This window comes from Myotis lucifugus, unplaced genomic scaffold (genome assembly GCF_000147115.1).
Source record: "Myotis lucifugus unplaced genomic scaffold, Myoluc2.0 scaffold_43, whole genome shotgun sequence".
NCBI classification, from domain to species: Eukaryota; Metazoa; Chordata; class Mammalia; order Chiroptera; family Vespertilionidae; genus Myotis; species Myotis lucifugus.
In genome coordinates this window covers 5,082,404-5,108,081 of record NW_005871091.1, presented here as the reverse complement: position 1 = coordinate 5,108,081, position 25,678 = coordinate 5,082,404, and the positions used below count along the sequence as shown (strand labels likewise).

General features: G+C 44.7%; 2 protein-coding genes across 2 annotated transcripts in view; both read left to right on the top strand.

Annotated features, from left to right (window-relative positions):
* Positions 1 to 6,516: 6,516 nt before the first annotated feature.
* TAL2 (TAL bHLH transcription factor 2) lies at positions 6,517 to 7,096 on the top strand. The gene has a single exon (XM_023753221.1). The coding sequence runs from the start codon at positions 6,552 to 6,554 to the stop codon at positions 6,867 to 6,869; it is 318 nt and encodes a 105-aa protein (XP_023608989.1). The 5' UTR covers positions 6,517 to 6,551; the 3' UTR covers positions 6,870 to 7,096.
* Positions 7,097 to 24,905: 17,809 nt separating this feature from the next.
* The window catches only part of TMEM38B (transmembrane protein 38B), a 36,977-nt gene continuing 36,204 nt past the window's right edge, over positions 24,906 to 25,678 (top strand). The window contains exon 1 of the mRNA XM_023753306.1: positions 24,906 to 25,126. Coding sequence (XP_023609074.1) covers positions 25,015 to 25,126 — 112 coding nt within the window. The 5' untranslated portion in view covers positions 24,906 to 25,014. The remainder of the gene's footprint in view (positions 25,127 to 25,678) is intronic.

Here is a 25,678-nt window from a genome sequence, read left to right as displayed (position 1 = left end):
AGTTCACATCTGATGCATTAACCACGGGGCACGCATTCCCGCGGCTGTGGGCCTCGGAGAGGGTGGGTAAGCTGCACGCAGGGGCCTCCAGCTGCGGCCCAGGGGAGGGGCAGGACCCCTCCTGCCCTGAGCTTTCACAAAGCGGGGTTCTCCTTCCGCCTCTACCCCCTTTCCAGGGCACAGGGAGGGCTGGTCCTGGGAAGCGGGGGCACGGGGAGCGGGGCGGGGCGGGCGGGATCCCCGGGAGGGAAGGGCCCCGTGGGCCTCGCTAACAAAGGGCGGTGTCCTATAAAGGCGGCGGCGGGCGTCCGGGCGAGGGCGCGCACGGCCAGCGACGGCGCGGGCTCCTGGCTCTTGGCGAGGAGGTGCGTGAACTCCGGGTGCAGGGGTGGGCGCGGGGGGCCGGGGGTTCGTGGGCCAGCGGGTCTCCGCAGCCCCGGAGGCCAGTCCCAGCCGCACTCGCCCGGAAGGCAGGAGTGTGGCGGCGACTGGGTAGCAGCCACCAAGTCAACTGGGTGAGAAGACCTGGGGCTCTGGGCAGGGCCGGGCGGTGGCGCAGCTCCGGGGAGCGTGCAGGCGGGGCCGCTTTGCTTTGATACGCGATGCCGGGGACAGACACCCCAGACAGAGCATCCAGGTAGCTCACGTGCAGAGGCGAGCGGCTCCCGGACACCTGGCAGGTGCGGAACTTGAACAGGACAGGCTTTCCTGGACGCCGGAACCACTGAGTCGCAAGGCAGGGCTGCAGGCTGGGGGAGCAAAGGTTATAAATAGAAAAGGGGGAAGGCTGGGAAGGGCAGCGGGCAAGGGCAGCAGGTTGGGCGGGGCACGCATTGAGTGACGGCTGTGGAGCGCACCTTGGAACAGGTGGCTCTCCCGGTGCCCACCTGAGGCTGGCATTCACAGTAAATGAACTTATTTAGAGCATCAACATGCGGAGTTGTCTAATGGGAGTAGTAACCTGCATAACCATATGTATTCTGGTTTTTATATTACGTGTAAAGGTTATAAACAGTGTATATGTGCACACCAAACTGGCTACTGCTGTGGAATGAGATTAGAGAGGTAGGTAGGTAGGTAGGTAGGTAGGTAGATAGATAGGGAGACTGCCATTTATTTTATTTTATTTATTTATTTTGCTTTATGAACTTGTGTACTGCTTGATCATTTTCCTTAAATGAGCATATATTACTTCTACAAACATCTCCAAAGGCAAATTTTGAATTATATAATTTATGTCTATGCATAAATTATGCTAATAAATCTAATGTGTTATAAAGCAAAGCACATGCGTTATTATACATGTCTGTGCCTGGTGTTGGAGGTTGGGCATCTCCCACAAAGGCAACTCTATAGATCACCCTTCGTCTCTTTCACTTACTGTCAGGAGAAAGATAAAAAAAGAGGCAGATACAGGACCAAGGGCCAGGAGGAGAAGTGTAAAGTCTCAGGGAAGAAGAGCCGTAAGTGTCTGAATGCCTGGACAGGCCACCGTGGGTGTGTTGGCGGGGTGCCTTGTCGCATATTTTCTGGTTGACCTGGGCTGTGTGTCCCGGAACCACCAGCATGAAAAGAAGCAGCTCCTATTTTGGACATTAGTCACCTTCTCTGGAGGCACAATTGTCGTCACTCTTTTCTCTGGTGACCTGCTATCGTCAGTGGTGACAATATAAACACAGGTTTGTTTTCTATGACCTTCCTCCTGCCCAGGCATTCCTGGCGGGGTCCATTCAGGGGTGTGTAGGTAGAATTCGGGGTTCTATATATTTAGTTGGGAAAAAGTTACATCTTTCTTTCCAGTAACCTTTCGTCTAAATGTAACCTCTCCTTTGCTGATGCATGGGGGCAGTAAACTGCAGTGGTATTAGCCGTAATCATAGGTACTTTCATGTTACAGAGGTTGCACATCTTTTGAAAAACATCATTTACATATCACTATGCATAAATTATGCTAATAAATCTAATGTGTTATAAAGCAAAGCAAATGCGTTATTATATATAAATGTGAAATTATTTTAATAACTATTAAGGATAATTGGTTATTTGATGGGTCGATGTATTTTAAGTGATGCACTTAAAATCATTATTCTGAGAAGAGAACCAAAGGCTTTTTACTTTATGTATTGAAAATCATTATTCTGAGACGGCTCCCTCAGACTGCCAGAAGGTTCCATGGCACAAAAAAAGGTTATGCACCTGGACCCAGCAGGAGTCAGTGGTGACACAAATGCATAAACACCCAGGCTTGGGACACAGGCTCTGCCACTGATTCCCTGTGTGACCTGGGACAAAATTCTCCACCCCAGTTTGATCCTGTGGCATCTGGCATATTTTTTTTTTAAGCTTTTAGCTTACTCTGAAATCAAGATTAGCAGCAGTCAGTCCTCACAACTAGAAAAAGACTAAATAAAATTTAAAAATTTTAAATTAAATGTATTGGGGTGGCATTGGTTTCATGTGTACAGTTCTGTGATACATTATCTGTATATTGCATTGTGTGTTTACCACCCAAATCAGGGCTTTTGTAATTTTCCAGTGACCTCCGCTTTGAGTTTTTCCAGCTTGTTAAATCGTTGATTTGTATTTCCCCCTATGGAGAAGGAGGGGGACATACTTGAGGATAAATCCACAAGTAATTATGCAGCACCTCCTGGGATGGCAGGCCTCGTTTCAGAAGCTTGTCTCCCTCTGTCTGCTTCTGGCACAATAGAATGGAGCCCTCTTAGGAGAGAACACCAGTTAGTTTATCCTGCCTAATCTTTTTCTTGCCCACTTTGAAAAGAACCCCCATGGGCCTGAGTTGACTTAGTGAATGAGCTAAACCCTCTTTTGACAAGAGAAGCTTGAAAATAACTTTGTTCCCATAGTCCTGGCTAAGCAGCCAGCCTTGCCAGGAGAAAACATGACGGGTTTCTTTCTATCTTAAAATCCTCCTGATTTAGGTTCAAGCTTTCAGTTTTAGGTACAGGTGGGCACAGTTCTGACAACACTCATATTTTCATGGTGGAACCAACGGCCAGGGTGTTTAGAAGTGGCTTAGGTTAGATCATTCGCAGTAAGTGGGTGTCGTGGTATTTCAGAACAGAAAGTGGGGGTCGGCTGGCCCACCCCTTTAGTTGGAAGGATACGTGGGCTGCCTGGAAGCCCCCCGAGGGCCTGGTTCAGTGCTGTTTCTCTGCTTCAGCAGTCCCTGCGCCTCCCTCTCCATGTCACACAGGCAGTGGCTGGCTCCTCCGTGTCCAGCAGCCAGCACAGTATCTGGCACGTAGTGCCGGTGACTGCTGATGCCAAAGCTTGGAGGGCATATGATTGTGACTGGACCATGGGTCCAAATGGGAGCGTCTCTGCCGAGCGAGGACATGGACCTAAGTGGCTGGTGGAGGGAGCCTGAAGCCTGCCATGCGCTGCCGGGGTTTCGCTCACACCACCGGGTTCCCGGCCCAGCACTGGACTCGCCAACCCGGACAGAGCAGGAACGGCAACCAGAACCTGGCTGGGACATGTCCCGGGGGCGTATAGATGATTGACAAACGCCAGGCTCTGGAGGAATGACACTTCTCATCTGTGTAGGGAGGAGAGCCCTCGTGTTTATTAAGTGCCTGTGTGCTCGGCACATGGTGTCTCACTGATATCCTTATACACTTCATGGAGGATCTCACTTAGTTCTCACAACAAACTGAGGATGGCTTTATTTCCATTTTCCAGAGAAGAAAACTGAGGCTTAAAGAAGTTAACGGATTTTCTCAGTCATATAACTAGGGAATTGGGAGCCTGGGGAATTGAGAGCTGAGATTCAAAGCCAGGTTTTTCTACATTAAAACCCATAAACTTTCTTATTTTTTTTCTATTGTGAGGCAAATAAAATATGAATACTTTATTATAAAAATGTAAAATAATGCCAAAGTATAGAGAATAAAACCCACAAGTCTCCTTTTTTTTATCTCCCCCCAACCCACTCTCCTCCCCCTGAGGAAGCCCTGTTGACGGTTTGGTCTGAATCCTTCCAGGTATTTAGCTCTGTATCTACACACACACACACACACACACACACACACACACATATCCATACACTCCTATAGGGTGAAATAAGCAAATACATAAATAAAGCCATTATAGCTGCTTCATTAGGAAAAATTAAATTACAATGAACATTTTCTTTTCTCTGTTTTATTGGTAGGGATCGTTGTAATCGTTTAACGTTTAGTGAGCACTTACTGTGTGCCAGACATTGCCCTAAGGTATCATTTTATGTGGCCTCACAGTTGCCCTTCACTTCTGAGGCATTTGAAGCACAGAGAGGTTAAGAGATTGCTCAAGGTCACACAGCTAGGAGGCGTAGAGGCAGTAGCCAAACCAGGGTCTGGCTCTGGAGCCTGTGCTTTTAACCATCACATGGATGCCACCACCACTGTCTGACTCCTACAGAGTCAGGGCTTGGTGGTATCAGAGTGCTTGTCCCAGTGAGCTGGGATCCTCCTCATTTGGTTCCTATGAAGCGTACTGTATAGTGGGATAACTTCTGGAACATGTCTCCCTCCCTAGGCAATGTCTACAACACGCTTCCCGCAATCAGCACTGCTTACATGTGGACATCGCATGAGTTAAAACACAGAAACAGTGCCTGGCACAAGGCAAGTGCTCTGTTTGCTCTAATTTTTCCTTACTGTGTAGTTCACAGGTTGCCTTCATATGCGGTATTTCATTTATTCCTTACAACAACCCTGGGTGGAGAGAATGGTACCGTTAACCTACCTGGTAGCAGAGGAACTGAGGCCCATGAACTGACAGGGAGCGCCCCAGGGCTGGTTAGTGTTTGGTGCTGTGACCAGAACACCCCCCCGGTGAGGGAAGGAGTGGCGTTTCCCTTCTGTTTTGTCCTGCTGTGCCTTCCTCTACGATGGCAGGTATCTGATATGTGAATACACTGCTTCCTTATTAAGCATAGTTTTGCAAGGCATCCGTGTTCCGATTCGGAGAGTGGAGCATTGGCTCTCACATTAAGGGAGACCTTGAGTTGTATTTGCATTGACTGCAGTTAGCGACAGCCTTCAGCTGCAGGTCCTCATTCTGTATTTTGAATTTAATTTAAAAAGGTCAATAAAAGGGACCTTCCTTATATAAAAAAAAAAGGTCCGCCACTTGCAACTATAGACGCTTATGGCGTACAGCTGGTTAAGGATTGAAATAAAAGGACAGCAGGCTTGGTTATAGAAGAACAAGATATCACCCTTCAAGAATAATTCAATACCCCACAAGTCATTTTACTGATAAATATATTTATTATTTTGTTGTATGTGGTCATCAACACTTTTATAGTAATTACTGTGTGTCAGGCACTGTGATCAGTGATTTACAAATATTTCATTCTCCTAAGAGCCTTTGCTTACCACCACGGGCTGAAGGACTTCAGTGAGGAGAGAGTATGGGGGGCTCTGGGATGGAATGGATGGCTTCATAGAAAGGGAGGATTTGAGCTGCTCTTTAAAGAATGTGTAGAAATAGGCCAGGAGAGTGAGGAGGGAATTCAAGGCACAGAGAAAGGCAGGTGTAGAGGAGTGGAGTTGGAATATTTGTTACTCTCTGTGGGAACAGGAATGGCCAGCTGATGGCAGTGAGCCAAGAGCACCCAACTGTTGAGGTCTGAGCTTTGGCTAGTTTGCTGATGCATCAAAACGTTCCCACTGATGCATGTCAATCCAAACCACGTGAAAAAAGGGGTCATGTTTCTAAGAGTTAAAAATGGCACAGTAATTTTTGGCCATATGTGAGGATAATCACTCCCCCTGGGTTGGAGAGGTCACAGAAATGGAGCCTTGGGGAGGCCTGCATACCTTCTACAGCATCCATGCCAAATCATCACCCCCATATGCTCCTGGCCTTTCTTCTTTTGTCACCCTAAATACCCCCACTTCTGTTCTTCATACAGCAGGCTTTCAAGACTCTTCAGCACCCTGTTTACCCTCCTCTAAATGTGGTCCACTCTGAATATTTTAGTTCTTATGCTGTGGGGTCCAATCCTCCAGGGGAGGGCTGCCAGCTAAGAGCAGAGATGCATTCTATTTTCATCATCCCAAATATTGTATTATTCATGAAACTTAGGACCACAGCTTTTTAAAAAAAGAATCCATGTTTAACTTCCTATTGACTAAATATATATTTTATTATTCAAGCCTATGCATGTACTATTCAGTTCTATGTTGTACCTGACTCCAAAAAGTTAGGAAGAGTACATTATAAAAGAAGCAATGGGGTTATTGGGATAAAAATAACCTTGTAACTGGATGGGGGTATTAGGATAAAATAACCTTTAAAACAGCCAGAGAGAAAAAGGCCAAAGGGTGTTCTTATCCTGCCCTTTCTTCTGCCACGTTTTCTTCCCTTCTCAAAAGGAGGATTCAAAAAACCTGAAAATGAGGAAATGAATTTCCTAAAATCTGGGTCAAGAAGATCAAACATCTCAAGTTTTTGGCAGGACACGTGCTACCCACCAGGCCTCTTACAAGGTGTTGGCCCTCGGGGCCCTTTCTCTTTCCCTGGCCAGGACCTCAGACATGACCGGGAAGATCTTCACAAACACCAGGGAGCGGTGGAGGCAGCAGAATGTGAACAGCGCCTTCGCCAGGCTGAGGAAGCTCATCCCCACTCACCCTCCAGACAAGAAGCTGAGCAAGAATGAAACGCTTCGCCTGGCAATGAGGTATATCAACTTCTTGGTCAAGGTCTTGGGGGAGCAAAGCCTGCAGCAAACGGGAGTGGCAGCCCCGGGCAACATTCTGGGACTCTTTCCCCAAGGACCCCCCCTGCCCGACAGGACTCTGCTCAGTGACTACCAGGTTCCTTCACCTGGCCCAAGCCACCACGTCCCTTAGTGCGGCTCTGACTCTCAGCACCCAGGGAGACACTTGTTCAGAAGTCACTGGCCATCGACAGCCTTTGGCATGTTACAGTGTCACCTTGATGAATAATTTGTGAGGCAGGAATTTAAGTGTCACAGGAGGTGGCTCAGGGACAGCTGCCAGGAGCTGACTGGAGGCCATGAGGAATGTGGCTTTGGAATGCGGCCTGTTTCTGTCTATTTTATATGTCCAACATCTACATGAGATGCCGTTTGAAGAAAAAACAATTACTCAATATGTTTTCAGTTATAAGCAAGATGAGTAGAAATGCACATTTCAGATGAGTAAAAAATGCTTCCCTCCGAACATTTTTTAAAAATATATATTTTTATTGATTTTAGAGAAGAAGAGAGAGGGAGAGATAGAAACATCAATGATGAGAGAGAATCATTGACTGGCTGCCTCCTGCACGCCCCCTACTGGGGATCAAGCCTGCAACCCAGGCATGTGACCTTGACCGGAATCAAACCTGGGACCCTTCAGTCCACAGGCCAATGCTCTATCCACTGAGCCAAACCAGCTAGGGCCCTCAGAACATACTTTAAAGTTTCTTTTGAAAAATGTAGCATGTTTGATCAAGGGGGAACAAAACAAGTCTTCAGGTTGGCTCTTGCAGGAAAATAATCCTGGAGACTTGTGGGAAAATCTGTGGAGAAAAGACCCTCCTGACATGAGAAGATTACAGGAATGCAACAGATACCTATGGGAGAGCTCTGCATCCTTTATCGCTACAGAAGTGGGAGGTGTTACCTGCCATGAGCCATTCCCATATATGTTATCTCCAAAGCCAAATGGTGGGCTATATTTGTGAGAGGCAAGGACTTGATCACTTATGAATTAGAGTTCCTAGTTTTCTTATGAAAAACACCTGAAATAGGTTCTCTAACCCCTCAGTTTCACATGTCAGGTATTAATAACTTCTAATTCAGCCTGAGTTCCTGCTGATCTAAGACCCGTAAAATTCAAATATAATTATGAAAATCCAAACATTACCATTTAACGACTCATTTAACAGAGAGCTTAGTTTAAACAAAAGATTTAGAGCAGACAATGGGACTGTAATACCAGACTCTAATGAATTAATGAATTTGGAATTTGTCTTCCCAGCTATGGAGCATTAGCTCAGTCTTATGTTGGGAGGGGTGGTATCCACAGACCAATGGAACAGTGTGGATTTGGCATAACTCACCACCACTTGCCACCCTGATGATGCTTGGATTCAGAGATGAATCCCATAGCTGAGCCCAGAATACAAATTATGTCATTTGATTGTCTCTGGGACATTTTATTTCCCCAAAGTTCTTGATGGTACATTGGTTTTAAAACCTTCTGAACCACCAGTAGGAAATTGATGGATTTGCAATTACGGCTTTCCAGTGTATACATAACAGAGGAGTTAAAATTTCCTGCCACTCTGGAAGGAAGATATTTGACTTATGAAAGGTTGAAATGAGCCCCTTTGGTTTGGTAATCAGAAGAAAATTGGATGAGGCCCCCTCAAAATCTCATTCCCCAAATGAGCAAGGCCGTTATGTCATTAAACCCCATGCAGCATTCACACTCGTAGCACGTTGTGTGTCAGAAGCAATGCATTTCCTTCTGGGTCCTTTCTTTAAACTGCACTCAGTGAACTTCCCCATGGACCCAGAATAGGAGGAGACACAAATGGGCATTTCTCACAAGCTTGGGGGGACTTAAGTGTGTCCCCAAACTACCAATGGTTTGCTGATGGTTGTCAATTGAGCAACATTACTTATTCTCATCTGGCATTAAATCAAAGTCACACTTTAGACAGAATTTTTTTTAAATATATTTTATTGATTTTTTTTACAGAGAGGAAGGGAGAGAGACAGAGAGTCAGAAACATCGATGAGAGAGAAACATCGTTCAGCTGCCCTCTGCACACCCCCTACTGGGGATATGCCCACAACCAAGGTACATGCCCCTGACCAGAATCGAACCCGGGACCCCTCAGTCCGCAGGCCGACACTCCATCCACTGAGCCAAACCGGCCAGGGCTAGACAGTATTTTAATATTAGCTTCATTTTACCATGTTGCCGAGGACTGCAGGGAGGCCTGAATATGGGATTTAATGCTCTTCTCAGAGTGAGTGCACCTTTTTGCTGTTGGGGCCACGTCTGTGTGTGCAGAGGGCCCTTGCTCCTAAAAAGCTCTGGGGAGATTGAATGATCATTAAACTATATGAGGAGGATCATTGTTTAATGAAACCCTGCAGGAAATCCCCTTGATAGAATGAATACACATTTAAAATATGACTTTATGTAATTCACCTCTTAGATGATTTCTTTTGCAGGCTTGAATTTTGGTATATCAAGTTGTGTCACATTAAAATGACTGTCAGACCTAAACCTTGGCAAGGTAGCTGCCATAAGACTGGAGGCTAATTCAAAAATCACTCTATAGTCTTCCTTGGTGTCCTATACTTAGGGCTTGGTGATTGCAATAGTAAGAATTTATGGTTCGAATATATTGTAGTTCCCTAGTGGTACATCTTTTTATGGATCATTTGAACCCAACAGAAGCGTTTAGACAGATTATATCATCCATGCTACTCTGTTATTTGAAAACAAGTGTTTGGTCTGCTCCAGACACCACTGGAAACTAGGTATAAACAAGTCCATTTATTTATGTAGGTCATTACGTTGGCTAATCTTACTCCTCATGTGACAGAGGAGAAAACAGGTCCAGAGCATTTCAAAGTGACTTTGCAAAGGTCACATGGACAGTTAGTGGAAACCCCGTGCGTGCCAGTCTCCTGATCCAGCGCCCAGCCTTGCTACAGCCTTGTTTGGTCACTAAGTATTTTAGGATTGAAAACGGACCAGCACCTTATGATTAGGCTCCTCTCTTCTTAATAGTGCTCTGTAGCCTTCTTCTATGCCTTTTCATTGAAATGGAATTATTGTGCTTTGTAGAATGTGATTAGAAGTATCAGCCAAAGATTTTATCTGTTGTTTTGTCATATTTTTACCATTGATTCTAATTTACTTTTTAACTATTAATTTATTGAAAATAAATTAAGAAAAGAAAGTGTTCTCTTTTTTTTCCTTTTTAAAAAGAATTTTATAATTAACTAAGCTCATCCGCCCATTCACTCCATCCTCACAGCCAATCTTCGGGCTTTGAACCACCCTCCCCCCACTCCCATTGTCTTTAGTCAAGAAAAAAATGCTGTTCCCCAGCAAACCAGGACCTCGGCAGCCTGACCCCATTGTACCCTTCCCTTTACCTTCTACAGTCCCCGAAATGCATTGTACATGCTAATGAAACCATTTCACTTGATGGTCCCCAAACATGCCCCCCCCAATACCTCTGACTTTCCCCTTGTGATCCATCTGCCTGCATGAACGTCCCATTCTCACTTGTTTTACTCACCCCTCCATCTGCACCAAATTCCACTTGCTAAAATCTTTCATGGCTGATCTGAAAAACCACTCCTTCAGGAAGCTTGACTCATCTTAAACATCATCTCTTACACAAAGATTTCCTCCTAGATTTCCACCACTCCGGCTCTCTCTCCTTTCTTAGAATCCCCTTATGCACTTCACGGCCCTTATATCCTCTACCCTGTGTTTCAGATACCTGTGCATATTCTGTCCCCCTGCTCCCAGCTAAGGTCTCCTCGACACTGTGACAGTTTCTATCTAACATCTAATCCGTAAGACAGCCCTGTAAGTGACCTCGCTTTCAAAATGTGGAAGCTATATCAGGACTGGCTCTGTTAAGTATCTTCCACTAGCTTCCCCTAAAAGATGACATTGATATGAAACTTGAACAGGCCGACTTTTACTGAGGAACCCAAAGTTTAAAGCTCTTCTTTAAGGTTTGTTTGCCATATACCCATTCAGCATGGCCCTTGCAGCACCTGCCTCATGAGGTTTCGTCACCCAAGCATGGCTTGAGATGACCAAACTATGTACAAGTTATGCACAACAGGCTTTGTCCTTAAAAAGACCAAAGATCTTTCATCTTTTCAGGGGTCTGGGAGAATGGACAGCTTAACTGCTGACCCACAGGCCAAAGGTTAGTTAAAAGCCACATCCTTAAATTAAAAGGTCAAAGATAAGGAGGAAATCTAAACTCTCAATGGCAGTGCGAAGTGAGGGATTTAAAGTGGCAGGTGCTACAAAATGCCAAGAAATGAATGCCGTTGAAGGATTACAGGAAGCCAGGCCAAGGTCTCCTAAACTGAACATGCACTTCTGCGACTCTTGGAGTTTGCTATAAACGGGGACACTTTCCATTTTATTTTCTCTTTATTGCTAACGATTTATCACAAAGAGATTTTAATGAACACTAGATTTTTACATACACCTTGGTTAGGTTTGTAATCTGCCAAATAACATGTACTCTAGGAATTTAATTTCCAGAGCTCAAGAATTCCCTGGTAGTCGAATGAAGCAAGCCATTGAATTGCCTTTTCTGGAAAACTTTAAGCATAGGATTATTCAATATGATCAGACTAGAGGCCTGTTGCACGAAAAGATTCGTGCAATAGGCCTGGGTCCTGGGTGCCGGAGGAAAACCGGTGCCGCTCCGGCTGGAGCCGCCTTCACAGCCCTCGATGCTCCGGCCGAGGCCGCTTCACAGCCCTCGCTGCTCCAGCCGGAGCTGCCTTCAGTCTTCGCTCTGCTGCTTCGCGCTTACGTATGCAAATTAACCGCCATCTTTGTTGGCAGTTAATTTGCATATTGCGCTGATTAGCCAATGGGAGGCGTAGCGAAGGTACGGTCAATTTCAATCTTTGTCTATTATTAGATTAGATAGGATACTTGTACCCAAGTAATTATCCTTCTAGGAACCTACCATAAAGCAATAATCACAATTATGGTCAAAGAATTATGCACATGCATATCTAATTCAGAATTATTTACATTGTAAATACAAGTAAAATATAATAAGGGAGCCAAGATTCGCTGAGTACTTACTGTATGCCAGGCTGTGCCAATAGCTTCCTGTGTATCAGCTCGCATGTAACAGTGTTCCATTGTTAAGATTATGTTGATTAGATGTATTGTTCTCATTTCACGAACGAGGAAACTGAAGTGTAGGAGATTATTTAACTTGCCCAAGTTTCCACTGCAGAGCCAGAATTTGACCCATCATTTTTACTCAAAATCACTGCTTTTCACAGACAGATTAAAAAAAAAAAATCTAAATTCTTAATGCCTTTTGACCCTAACCACCTTAATGGAACCTCGTGGACCAGGCATATTACCCAGTAACGCTATTGGGTAAACAAGCACAACCCTAAAAAAAAAGCCTCCTTTTCGGGAGGCTCGTTGCTGTTGGCACATCTTCCACTGCGCCGTGCAACCTAATTTCTGTCTGAGAGGATGGGACCCCCAGCACTTCCTTTGCATACTTTTTCCTTTATCACATAGTTCTTCAGGATAGAAAACCCAGATCACCAGTCAAATTATTCTGTGATTCTCCCCCTCGCCCCCCTATATTTCAGTCATCGCCCACCTGCACCAAGCACTTCTTTCACCAGAGGCTTCTATTCTTGGGGGCAGAAGAACATAGTGAAAGAAACGTGGCCTCTGCTGAAAGGCAGGCATGGCTTCAGAGCCCAGCCTTGTTGCTCACTCACTACATGACCTCCGGTGTGCTGCCTAGACTCCTTTAAGCCACAATTTCCCCACGTGTACACTGGAGCAAATATCTCCATGAAGTGGTTGCTAGAACTATCAAAGATGTCACTTATCTAACTCCTGGCACATAACAGGCTCTCGATGACTATGGATAACCCTTCCTTTTATGATTTCCTTCCCCATCTCCAGCGTGCCATATTCAGATCTGTTATGTTGCATGTCCAAGGAGGTGCATCATATACTCACACCAGGGCAAAGAGCGTGCTGGTCCCCAGCGCTGTCTTTTCTCTGTGCTGTTTCCCCTGTCCTTTCACCAGTATATCTGTCCTTCCCAGTTTCCGTGATGGGGCATCTCTCCTCCTGGAGCCTAGAGCTGTGGTAGGCAGTTAGACACAAGCAGAGCAAGGGCAATGGGCCAGGGACAGAAGGTCACCAGGGTGGAAAGCCCCAGGTACCTAGCAACAGACAATTGGAGGGTGGGACCTTGCCTCCAGGGGGATCTTCCTCCCCTAGCATATCCTTGGTCATGTGATTTGAACCCCCTGACCTTTACTCCTTAGGGATAACATCTGAACCTCAGTTGTATTTCAGCTCCAGGCCAAGAAAAGCAACAAAACCAGACCAGTAACCTCACAGCTGACCTCCAGATTAGTTGCATTGAATAATTGTTGTAATGTATCCCGCAAATCACACAAGGACGCCTCAAGAAGTCGAATTAAAGAGTCACATTTATTGCAAATCCGGGACTATGAGGGGGCATTTTGCTCTCCCAAATCTCATAGTGATAAGATGGCCGAAACACCAGATTTATATAGGCGAAGATCACAAAGGTATTGATTACATCCCAGGGTTTGGAATGAGGAACCTGGTTCGCAAAAAAGCAGTTTACAGAAGCAGAAGCAGCATGTTATGTAAATTATAGTTTTGGGTCTCTGGATCACTGAGTTGATAGAAACACATTATCTAGAGCCCTCGGGTCTGGAATGAGGAACCTGGTCAGACTTAAGCATGTTATCTAAATTACAGTTTTTGGGTCTCCGGAACACTGAGTCAACAGGGACACGTTAACTGGAGCCCTCTGACCTTGGGATAATTGTGCTGTCCTTCCCAGGTAAAGGAAAATGTGCTTTCTAAGACCAGTATGACCACAACCAATGGGATATCCACATTATAATCAATAGGGTATTTAATGGAATGGGGTGATTTATATAATTCAGAAAATTAAAATAACTTTTCTATTATTAAACAAAGCAAATAAGTACAGAAGCCAAACAACAGGGTTAAAGTTAAACTATAGTTTCTATCTGAGATGATTGCTACCATACTTCATAATGACCCCCTTCTCTGGCACCGACCATTCAATCAGTAGAGACCTAGACTCAGAAAGGACACACCTGGAGAATTGCTGAATCTTCTATTGAGATCTTCCCCTGGGAACTCCCCTAACTTCTCCACCCTTAAAACCCTTAGGACAGAGGATCCAGCAAGCTCTCCCTTCCCCTTACCCCTTACCCCCCCCTCCCCAGGGGTGTTACCATTAGCTTCCTCATTCCCAAACTCCAAGGGCCCTTCCTTTACCTCTACAACTTGTTTCATAAGCTCATTTCTTCTACGAATTACTTCTTCTACCTCTGTGATTTTAAAAATAAATGTTCTCTTATAGTTGGAGTTTTGGCTCTGAATTCTTTCCAGAAGAACAGTGTAAGAACTAGCCCAAACTCAAGTACTTGAAAGGGCGAGGGCTAGGCCCTCCATCTTGCCCCAGGGTAAGGGCTAGGCCCTCCATCTTGCCCCAGGGTAAGGGCCACGCCCTCCATCTTGCCCCAGGGTAAGGGCTGCGTCCTCCATCTTACCTTGGCCACGTGCTTGGCAAGGAGCTTCTTCCCGGAAGTCTAAGACTCTGCTAGCCACACCCAGGAACAAGACACCGACTTGCACCTGGCCAATCGGCAGAGCACAGTCTTTCTCCTCCCCTTACTCCAACCCCCGCTGTAAAACCCGTCTCTACGCGGGGTTCTGTCTCTCAGCTACTTGGCTTGCCATTGTGTCGGTGAGTCTGGTAGACGGGGAGCTCAAGCTAGCTTGAAATACAGATTCTTATGCTTTTGCATCGGATTGGCTGGCTCCCTGATGTGGTTTCTTGGGGATCTTGAAATCTGGGCATAACAGTACTGAGGAGGTTGCTGAACCCAGGCTCAGCCTGACCCCACTGGTCTAACATCTGCCGTCTTCAACAGAGCCATTCAGCCTCTCTGAGAGGGACGAAGGAGACATTGCTGGTTGGCTGCAGATCTCTGGAGCCTAGGGAAGAAATTGAGTCTGGGGAGGCAAGTAGGAAAATAATTCCTATCTGCTCAAAGCTGAAGTAAGCACATAGAAACCTTAAGAATGAGAAGGGATCTGGAGGCCTGATGTTCAGAAAAAAGGATAAGAAGCAGATCAGGAAAGGCCTGAGAAGCTCATTAGCTCTGACAGACCTTGGGCTATGGGTCAAAACAGTTGTATTTTTGTACATCATCTTACATAGACACAGTGGTTAAATGGCATAAAAGGAAGTGATTGAAGGTGTCCTCAGTCAGACAAGATGCTCTGCTTATTTTAGTAAAGGTTCCTTTTGAAAAAGTCTGACACTTTCATAGATATTTTACATCACAGTCAAGATATGGATGGAGAACATAACTTAGCAGTATAGGAAAAGACTATTACACCACGCCCAAGTAAAGATGTACCCAAACAATGCAAGAAAATATCTTCATAGTATATATCCCATATCCATTTTGATACTGAAAAACCTTTCATTAAAATATATTACCAGGTCCTTATCTGGGGGAGGGAACAGTGAAACACCAGCCCTGTACACACCTCAGCCTCCATCACTCTGGTCTTTCCTCTCTCGGGCTTCTGGTTGGCAGAGGCAGGACAGAGGGTGGAGGAGGAAAGAGGACGAGGTATTTCTTCTCCCCTCCCCTCCCTCTGCAGCCAAAGCTCTTCTCAGGCAGCCCCTCTTCATGACCGCACCTTGCTGGGTTCCAGCAACACTGGGGATATCAGAGGACAGCAGGAGACTTTTAACCCGCCTTTACCCAGCTATCTCTTTCTGGGGACCCAATTTTTGAGATAAGTTGTTTTGAATTTTTGTTTCTTGATGTTGAATTTTCCTTCCTGTTTTTGGACCTTTCTTCCACATAAGAAGGGCAAAATAAATCAACTGCTTGAAACTCAACATTTACTACACACATAGATTGACATTCCATTCTTAGTTTTCAAAATAATGAGTTTCAGTTATGCCCGTAAGCTGTGTACAACAGAGAAAGGTGCACTCCATCAGAAATGTCCCTGCTTCACCGAGTACAAGCTGATGGCTGAGTTTTCCTTCCGTGGTTTCCAAGGAAGCACACATTACCCAAAGGCCTACTAGTAACACAATGGCCACCACGTAGCTTTCTTTTCCTCTCTTTCCAGAAATAAAGGAAAGATACAGACATCCCATTCAGAAAGTACTGAAATCAAACATCCAATGAACTTTGTTCCCCACAAGGAAACCCCTTATCAGTCTCTCGCAGAGATTCTAAAACGCTTATCTCGATAGACCAGATTATGGGGCTGACCCACACTCAATGCTGAGTAGGAATCAAACGGGCATTCTCTTCCGTCAGCCACCCCCGCTTCGCCAATCCAGATAAATCAATTAATGGGATGCAGAGCTGCTGTCTTGCCTTTCTCATCCCCAAGCTTACCACCCTGAGCTTCCCCCCTCAATCCTCAGCGCCCCGTTTAATACCATCTGAGAGTCCTTATTTACAAGAGGCTTGTGCAGGTGCAAGCTTTCAGGCCAGCAGCACAGGCGCGATTGTGCCCTCTCCTTCCCAGCTCCAGGCTCCCCTCTTTGTGAGACACTTTTCTTTTCTCTCCTTTTCAGACCAAAGACGCCCCTCAGCAGCTAGCCTAATCGGATTATGCTAATTTCTACTTCATGAACCCAAACAGCAGAACTAGATCTGCAGAGGGCTCAGGCCAGGAGGAGAGGCGCAAAGACTTTGTCGACTTAGTTGGTAAACCGAGCCCAGAAAAATGCAAAATGAAGGTCCGCCCTGTGGTTAGCCACACAAAGCCGCCGCTGCTCGGGGCTCTCTCGACAGTTTAGAATAGAGAAAAGGCAGCAAGTGAGGGCACAAAGAGGGCCACAGTGGCAAGGCTGTTCTTCCCTCTTATAAAGTAAGGTTCTTCTTCTTCCTTCTTCCCAGTTCACTCACATCTCCTCTCTTGGCTGACCAATGTATGACTACATTTGGAAGCTGAAGCCTGTTAGTACAATTCCACAGACATTTATTGGCACCTCCTACCCTTTAAGGATGATGCTTGGTCCTATGGGCTGCACAAACGTGGCTAGGACTGCGTGTTGCCTGCAGAATTTCTACTCTGGTGGGGAAAAATAGTTCGGGTACAGCCATCCGAAAACACCCGCGTCAGGCGATTGCGGTTTCTCTACTTGTTCTCTTTGCCTCGTGCTCGTCATCTTCCACAATCTTTCACAGATGATTTAAAAAGCAACTTATGTTCACATAAAGCTTTATGCTTATTCAAAATGTATTACATAAGTCTGGAACTGAATCCTCATAACTGAAAGGGTGAGGACTACGCCCTCCATCGCCTGGCCAATCGGCAGGGCCCACAGTCCTCTCTCCTCCCATTACTATAAAACCTCTCTCACCACAGGGCTGCCTCTCTCTACCACTTGCTGCTGTGCCAGTAAGGAGGGTAGGGGAGCCAAGCCCGGGTTTGAATAAAAGATTCTCTGCTTTTGCATCAGACTCGGCTGGCTCCCTGGTGTGGTCTAATGGGGATCTTGAAATCTGGGCATAACAATAACGACTGTGAGATAAATAAAACTGATATTTTCAAACCCATTTTCAAGTGTTGAAATTGAGACTTAGAGACCTTCAATGGCTCATCCAAAAAGAATCACCCAGTTAATAATTGGGCTTCTGATTCCAAATCAAGTGTTTCCTGACACCCCCCCCCCCCAGCATGCTGCCTCACATAAGGCTGGAGGGGTCCTTAGGAGGCCCACTACTCCATTCTAAGACTGTACCCAAATGTTAAAATTTTACAGTAATAGCTTTTTTAAAAACAAAACAAAACAAAACACCTTCATGCATTGTGAAACTGGAAAAACTAGTTCGAATTTTCAAATGGGTGAGTGGAATTGTCCATCTGGAATAATCCAGACAAGTGCTTTTTATAACCCCCAGCTCATTTTTAGCCCTTGACTTTCCTGTCGCTGTTCTTGTGTATTTCTGCCATTCAGCTTCTTCCTTTCTTGGTCAAGACATCCACAAATGCTCCCTGAACTGGTCTCTCCCACCCATTCTGGAGTCAGACCCTTTCACGCATCAGGTTCTTGCTGCCCTGGGTGGTTAGCACTCAGCACTTGAGCTAATTAGTTTCTAAGCTGGTCATACCTTTGGGTGACGAAGCCCCAGCAGTTGCAAAAATTTTCCCTGGAGATTGCCACATGCTCAGCTCTGTCACAATTTGCAGAGGAATTTGCCTTTCTCTTATTCCAAAGTCCTCATTCCCTCTGGGAGCTCACACTGAGTTCTTGTATCTGGTCTGTAATTCACAGCTGATTTACAGGCGGAAAGGATTGACTGTCCTGAAATTAAAGAATGAGTGAGAGCTTCTCAGTTCACAGGTTCATTTCACCACCTCTCCCTCACCGGCACCCCTAAAACAGCCCAAATATGCAGCAAAAATCAGTTTCCCTCAAGAGAAGAACACAAAAGCATATTTCTGTGCTGCCTGTTCCCTCCTCACTTAAACAAACAAATAAAAAAACTTAAAAAATTAATCTTATAATCTCATAGCCTGTTTAAGGTGGAGACTGGAAGGGCAGAGGGTTAGAGGTGGAAGATTTCAGATGTATTTAAATAAGTAATTTCTTAACAGAAAAACATTATTACTCAGTTTACAATTGATTCAAGATAGGTTTTTGTCTGAAGAGCTTCCAGCAGTAGTTTTAAATTAGTTTCCTTAAATGGTTGAATATTATAGGCCAAGCAAGTTCAGACTTCCTTTTGCTAATAAGTTTAATATGGAGCAATCTAAACAATAATGAATATTTAAATATCTTAACCTTGGTGTTAATTTTGCTGCAAATGACCTTTTTTTTTTGGTCATTGTAATTATTCCCTATTGGATTTTTAATGCTCCATCCACATTCTTCTGTCAAATTCTCATAATGAACTAAGGGCTATGGGTTAGGGTAAATGTGGGCTAAAGTCTTAAGACTATGCTAAGCTAACTGCCTTGACCTCATTCAAATCAAGTATCACAGACATAATTCTGCGAAAAAGATGAGTTCTTTATGAAAATTGTAGTGATATAGATTTTTTAAAAACTAGAAGATAAAAAAATTTGTCTATCAAAAACACTGATGAATAGAAAATGTTTATATGTTATAAAGTAAAATATTTCATAAGTTATACTAATATATATTATTATACTAGAAAAAATTTTACTGAATTCCTTCTGGCATTTCCCCCTTGTGTATTGTGTAGACCTCATGATTTCCTAAAGCCAGAACCCAGCAAATTTTTGTGTGTGGAATACCATGTGGATGATCCTGCCCACTACAGTTATATAGTACAGTACAGTCTCTAAGAGATGTTGCTGTTGAGCCAAGCACAGGAAAGACAAGACAAAAGATGGGACAGGAGTTATATGTCAGGTTAGAATACACAGGAGACCAAAACAAAGTCCTAATACCTTTTTGTTTTGACTAGGATCAGTTTCTAGGGTAGCACAATGGAAATTATAAATGCAACATATGGAATAAAAAAATGCAAATGCAACGTAAGAATCCTACTACATTGTCACACTTTGGTTTAAAGCCAGAAAAAGGTTATAGAAAAAAATCAAAGAAAAAATATCAGTTAGATGGCAGAAGAAGAGGCTCTAGCCTTTACTTCTCCTACCCCAAAACCAACTTAACAACCATCCATCAATGAAATTACCTTCATCAGAGCTCTGGAATCCAGGTGAGAGGTTACAGCACCCCAGTGGAACACAGAAAGGAAAAAAGATGCAATGAAGGGGTAAGAAGAACACTCACTGCACACGTCACACCTCCCCCAAGCTAGCACAGCAAAATGCTGAAAGAGATCCCCTTGGCTCATGAGTCCTCCATGAGGGAAGAGAGAGCAAAGGGAGTGCTTGACTTCTCCAGCCTTTCAGGGTGCTGTCCCCTTCTGTTGAATCTCGCCCAGAACACTGAAAGAATCTAGATAACTGGAGTAGCTGAGAATAAAGGAAAGAGGTGGAGGCCCTTATCAACCAGTGCTCAGATTTCAACAGCTGGCCTGCAAACCTCAGTAACAGACTGTCCTTGATGCTGGTGGACTCTGGCAGCAGGCACACCTGTAGGTCCTGCCATCTGGTCCACATAGAATCTCTAGCTGGGCTGACTGGTGGAGGACTTTCCCTGACAAAACCAATCTATAAAGACTGGGAAAGATGACTGCTTTCTTCAAATGTGCAAACACCAATGTGAAGATCAAGGAAACACATACCACCAAAGAAACAAAATAAAGCTCCAGTAACTGACCCTCCCCCAAAATGGAGATCTATGAATTGCCTGACAAAGAATCCAAAATAATCATCTTACAGGAGCTCAGCGAGCACAAGAGTACACAGATAGACAACTAAATGAAACCTGGAAAACAATACATGAACAAAATGAGAAGTTCAACGAAGAGATAGAACTTCATAAAAAAAGAACTGAACACATTCTAGAGCTGAAGAATACCAGCGACTGAACTGGAATTTTCAATAAAGAACTTTAATATCAGACTCAATCAAGCAGAAGAAAGAATCAGCAAACTCAAAGACATGGCATTTGAAATTATCCAGTTGAAGGAACAACAACAACAAAAAAAGAATGGAAAAGAATGAAGAAATCTTATAGGACTCATGGCATATCTTTAAGAGAACCAATATACACAATGTTGGAAGTCTCAGAAGCAAAAGAAAAAGAAAGGGGCAGGAAGCTTTTTAAAAGAATAATGGCTGAAAACTCCCCATTCATCAAGAGATGAATGAATAAAGAATGTGATACAATGGAGTATTGTTTAGCTTAAAAAAAAAAAAAAGAAGAAACCCTGCCATTTGCAACACCATGGATAAGTCTTGAGGGCGCTATCCTAAGTACAATAAATAGAGGACAATTACTCCATGATATTGTCAACATAAGGAATCTAAAATAGTCACTCACAGAAACAGAGAGTAGAATGGTGGTTACCAGGGGCTGGAGGGAGGGGGAAACAGGGAGTTATGAATCAAAGGGTACAAAGTTTTACTTATAAAAGATAAATAAGCCCTGACCGGTTTGGCTTAGTGGATGGAGCGTCAGCCTGCGGACTCAGGGGTCCTAGGTTAGATTCCGGTCAAGGGCATGTACCTTGGTTGCGGGCACATCCCCAGTGGGGAGTGTGCAGGAGGCAGCTGATTGATGTTTCTCTCTCATCGATGTTTCTAGCTCTCTATCCCTCTCCTTCCTCTCTGTAAAAAATTAATAAAATATATTTTTTTAAAAAAAAGATAAATAAGTCCTAGAGATCTACACTACAATTTAGAGCCTATTGTTAACAATATTGTGTTACATACTTAACATGTTGCTAAGAGGGTAGATCTTATATTAAGGGTTCTTATCGCATACACAAACAATAATAAAGAGGATGGGAGGCCCCTCCAGAATGCTCAGTGGATTGAGCGTTGTCCCATGCACCATGAGGTTGCTGGTTCGATTCTTGGTCAGGGCACATGCCCAGGTTGTGGGCTCGATCCCCAGTGGGGGGCGTGCAGGAAGCAGCCAGTCAATGTTTCTCTATCATCAATGTTTCTATCTTCTATTCCTCTTCCTTCCTCTCTCTCTTAAAAAAATCAATAAAAACATTTAAAAAAAAAGAGGATGGGAGAATTTTTAGAGGTGATGGGTATGTTTGTGGCATAGTTAGTGGTGATAATTTCATGGGTGTGTACTAATTCCTAAATGCATCAAGCAGTATGTATTAAATATGTATAGCTTCTTGTATGTCAATCATACCTCAATAAAATGTTTTGGGTTTTTTTTTTAATAGGAAAGATCAAATAGTTATCAGATTTAGTGGTTTGGTGTATTGGGACTTCTTAGAAATTTATGGAGGTATTTACCAGTATTGTATCTCTCTTTCTCTCTCTTTTTAAAAAAAAGTATATTTTATTGATTTTTTTACAGAGAGGAAGGGAGAAGCATACAGAGTTAGAAACATCGATGGGAGAGAAACATCAATCAGCCTCCTCCTGCACACCTCCTACTGGGGATGTGCCCACAACCAAGGTACATGCCCTTGACCAGAATCGAACCCAGGACCCTTCAGTTCGCAGGCCGATGCTCTATCCACTGAGCCAAACCGGTTTAGGGCAGTATTGTCTCTCTATACCAGTATTGTCATGAAGACCCAACTCTCTGGACTAGTAGGTGATACTAACTTTCCACTATGGTGTTCTTTCCCGCAACTCTATGCCAGCTCTCCAGGCCAAGTAGTGGCTAGTCTTTGGACTTTCTGGGAAGGGGGTAGTGGAAGGATGCCAGATGTTTGAGGTATTGCAGAAGTTGGCAGCAAGTTTTCAGTTTCACTCTTTGTCCACTTTCCCAGCTCCCTATCCCCGTCAGCTAAATGCTACAATTGCCTTGGCACCAGTGGAAGTCTTTGAGCTTTTTGACATTCTGAAGGATATAAAAGGTGATCTTTTTTCTGAGCCTAGTTTTTGACAGATGAATATGTCATGGAACAGGGGTCATATGAGGTACCAATAGACATAGCAGTGAACCTTAATATGATGCTGGGGTGAATCATGTATGGAATGCTTGGCCCATGCTTCTGTGGGGGGATATATAAACAGGAGCATGAGAAGTAGGGTGTTCTAAAAATAGTTCATCTAATAGTAACTGACTTGCCTAAAGGACAGCCGTCCTTCCACCTACTTTACACAGAAATTGTCATATACGTTCATGAGCATGAACTTGGCCTTCTAGGAGACAGCTGTTACAATTTCTAGACTTGTAGACTAGAGACCTGGTCAAGTTCCAAGTCTCTTATTTTAGTTGGAGTCTGGACACACTGTGAATTAAGATGTGGGAGAATGTCCATTATTCAGTGGCCTACTTTGCTGCCGTGTGATTGGTTAGTAGCCTCCCAAAAGAGATCCTTGCTTCATAGTGTTAACGTAAAAACCATTGAAACCTGTAAAGAATTTTTTTGAGTTTATTTGAGCCAAACTGTTAACATATGCTGGGAAGCAGAACCTCAACGAATTGAGATAATGCTCCGGAGAATGGCGGGGTTACATTTGTATTTATACATTTGCAATCAAAGGAGGGACATAGGTGGGTTACATGAAATTCATTGGTGATAGATTAAGGAGGAGGGATAAAGCAAAGCAGGGAAACCCCTGGGATTGGATAAAAAGTAAAATGATGGACACATTACTTAGGTGGGTGCAGGATCAATTAACATGATACTGAAGGAATTTGTGGTATCTGTCCTGGCGCCCAGCACATTTGGTTGTGCCTCAGGGGCTCCAGAAAAAGGGAAGTTACAAGTTACCCAGACATTTCAAGGGTGTGTTATCATAGATGCAAAAAGACAGATAGGCTCAGTTAAGGTAAAGGTTGACCTTGTCAGTGAAGATACTGGCCTAGGACGTAACTGCCCACCATAACTGCTTTTAGTTAAAGTTTAATTTCAGACCATCCTTTGTGGTTACTTTAGGTCTCTGAGTTTGCAAGACCGCCATGCAGGCCTCCCCTGAACTTGTCAGGTCAGCATGTGGCCCCTTTCGTTCACAATAGCCAGTGACGGCGGGCAAAACGCTGCAGTGTACAAAATGGGGCTATGACTCTAGTCTAGAGCATTTGCTAAACAGCTATTTAAAAAAAACAACAACAATAACAACAACAAAAAAACAATGTAAGTCATGCTTGCAGTGCATACTCCCATGCAGCTCTTACCTATCTAGCAGCTCATTATGCATTTCCAATTTCCTGGGCCAGCATAATCTGTTGACAGATCAAATAAAAATATGTACCAAACGAAATTTGTGTTTTTCCTCCTTCTTGTTTCCAGTTCTCTGAATGTAACCATAATCCTACTCACCTATCCCCCATATCCATATCCTTGACAAGTTGAGTTGACATCCTGCTTATTCTGTTTCTACTGAGTTTTCCCCCACTCGGGTCTCGGCTCCTATTGTCCTCAGCCTCCACTCCCTTTTGCTTGGGCCAGTGAATACCCTCCATTTTCCCTGTCTCTTCTTAACAATCTATTCCTAATTTTGTTGCTTAATTGCACCTCCCACCCCTAAAACCCAGTTTAGCATACTGGCTGAGTCTGAATTCTGGCTCTGATTTGCACTGTTAACCTTTAGTGATCAAGGACTTACGACTCTGGAGCCAAACCTCTTGATTTATGGTCTGCCTTTTAAGGACTTCTTTTCCTACCTCATTCTCACTTTGTGGTCTAGCCAAATACCTCCTACCATCTCTACCGCAGCTTTTAAAGGCCAGTTCACCTAACCACTTCGCTGAAATAATCTTCCTCTCCTAGGAACTGCCTTGGCATGGCTCCTATACTTCTCACCACCTGCTTTGTACAAATTAAATAAATAATTTTAAAAAAGAATTTCTCTTGGGAGAATACAAGTTTCTTGAGGGCAGGATATTAATTATATTCTTTTTTATATCTCCAGTAAGTCATGGTGTGATTTACTGAAGATATAAAACTGTAGTTGATCAAGAAATATAGGTGAATGACATCAATTTACAAAAATAAATCCAACTCCGAGGGTCTTCCCTTTAGACTGCATGTGTCCAACATCATCTGAAACAATAGGAAAATGGGTGAACATAAGTGTATGTAAATTAAATCTTTAAAAAAGCTGACTTAAAATATTTAAGGATCTCACAAAGTTTTTGTGTATGTGGATTACATGTATCGATATTTAGCATATTAGAAATTATAACAGGAAAATTTAAAATAGTTCTTTATCCATTTAAAAAAATAATAAATGCACTAAATGTTAACATTAACAATGTTAATAAATTCACTATTTATGTCTTATTCATCTGCCCGTTCTCCTTTGCCTGGCACAGCTCCCAGCAAGGAGAAGATGATGGACCCTTATTAGGAGAGCTAGCTCAGGCCCCGCGGAAACTGAGGGAACCCCCTCACCCCGCCCACCCGTCGACCGCCCGCGAATGCGGTGGCTCTCGCCCCTCGGCCCCGCCCCTCCAGACCCTCGGCCCCGCCCCTCCGCGCCCGGACGCGGGTGCCAGGGCGCAGGCGCAGGGCTCCCGGAGGCCGCGCTGAAGAGCGCGCCTGAGGCTGCCCCGCCCCCAGCTCTCACCGCGTGAGCCGGGAACCCGTCACCCCGGCTGCTTGGGTCGCGGTGGTAGGTCGTCGTCATGGCCTCTTCGTGGGATGAGCTGACCATTTCCTTTTCTCGCATGTCTATGTTCCCCTTTTTTGACATCGCCCACTACCTGGTATCCGTGATGGCGCTGAAGCGTCAGCCGGGTGAGTGCGGGGCGCCGCGGACCGGCCCCCTCAGGTGAGGACGGCCGAGCCGCCTCTGAGCCAGAGAGTCCTCTGGTCGAGCTGGAGGGGGGCCAAGAGCCGGCTCCACCGGCCTCTCCGGTACAGGCGGGGAAACTGAGGCCGGAGGAGCGAGCTGGGGTCCGCAGCCCGGGAAGGGCTCCCGGAACGGGTGCCTGGGATGGGGGCGCTGCGGCTCCCAGGGTTCGCGCGGTCTCCGCTGGTGCCACCGCTTCTTGCAAAGTGTTTAAAAGTCACCCGGGGGCCCAGCTCCGCGGAGCGCGTCTGACTGAGTGGCTTGGAGGAGGGACCGTTTCGGATCGCTTTCCTTTTAGGAAGGTGTATAAACACCCCAAAAGCTCCAGTCGGCACACCAGGCAGGCATGCCTCGCTTTATTGCGCTTTGCTTGATGGGGCGTGTTTTGTTTTGTTTTGTTTCGATTTACAGATCGAAGGCAGGACGCCCCCCCCCCCCCCCCCCCCCCCCGAGAAAAATCTTTCCCCACCGGGTTTGTTTAACTGTGCTTATTTCCC

What these genes read in the sequence shown, in the direction of transcription:
- TAL2 (XM_023753221.1), top strand. Translation starts at nt 6,552, where the DNA reads ATGACCGGGAAGATCTTCACAAACACCAGGGAGCGGTGGAGGCAGCAG.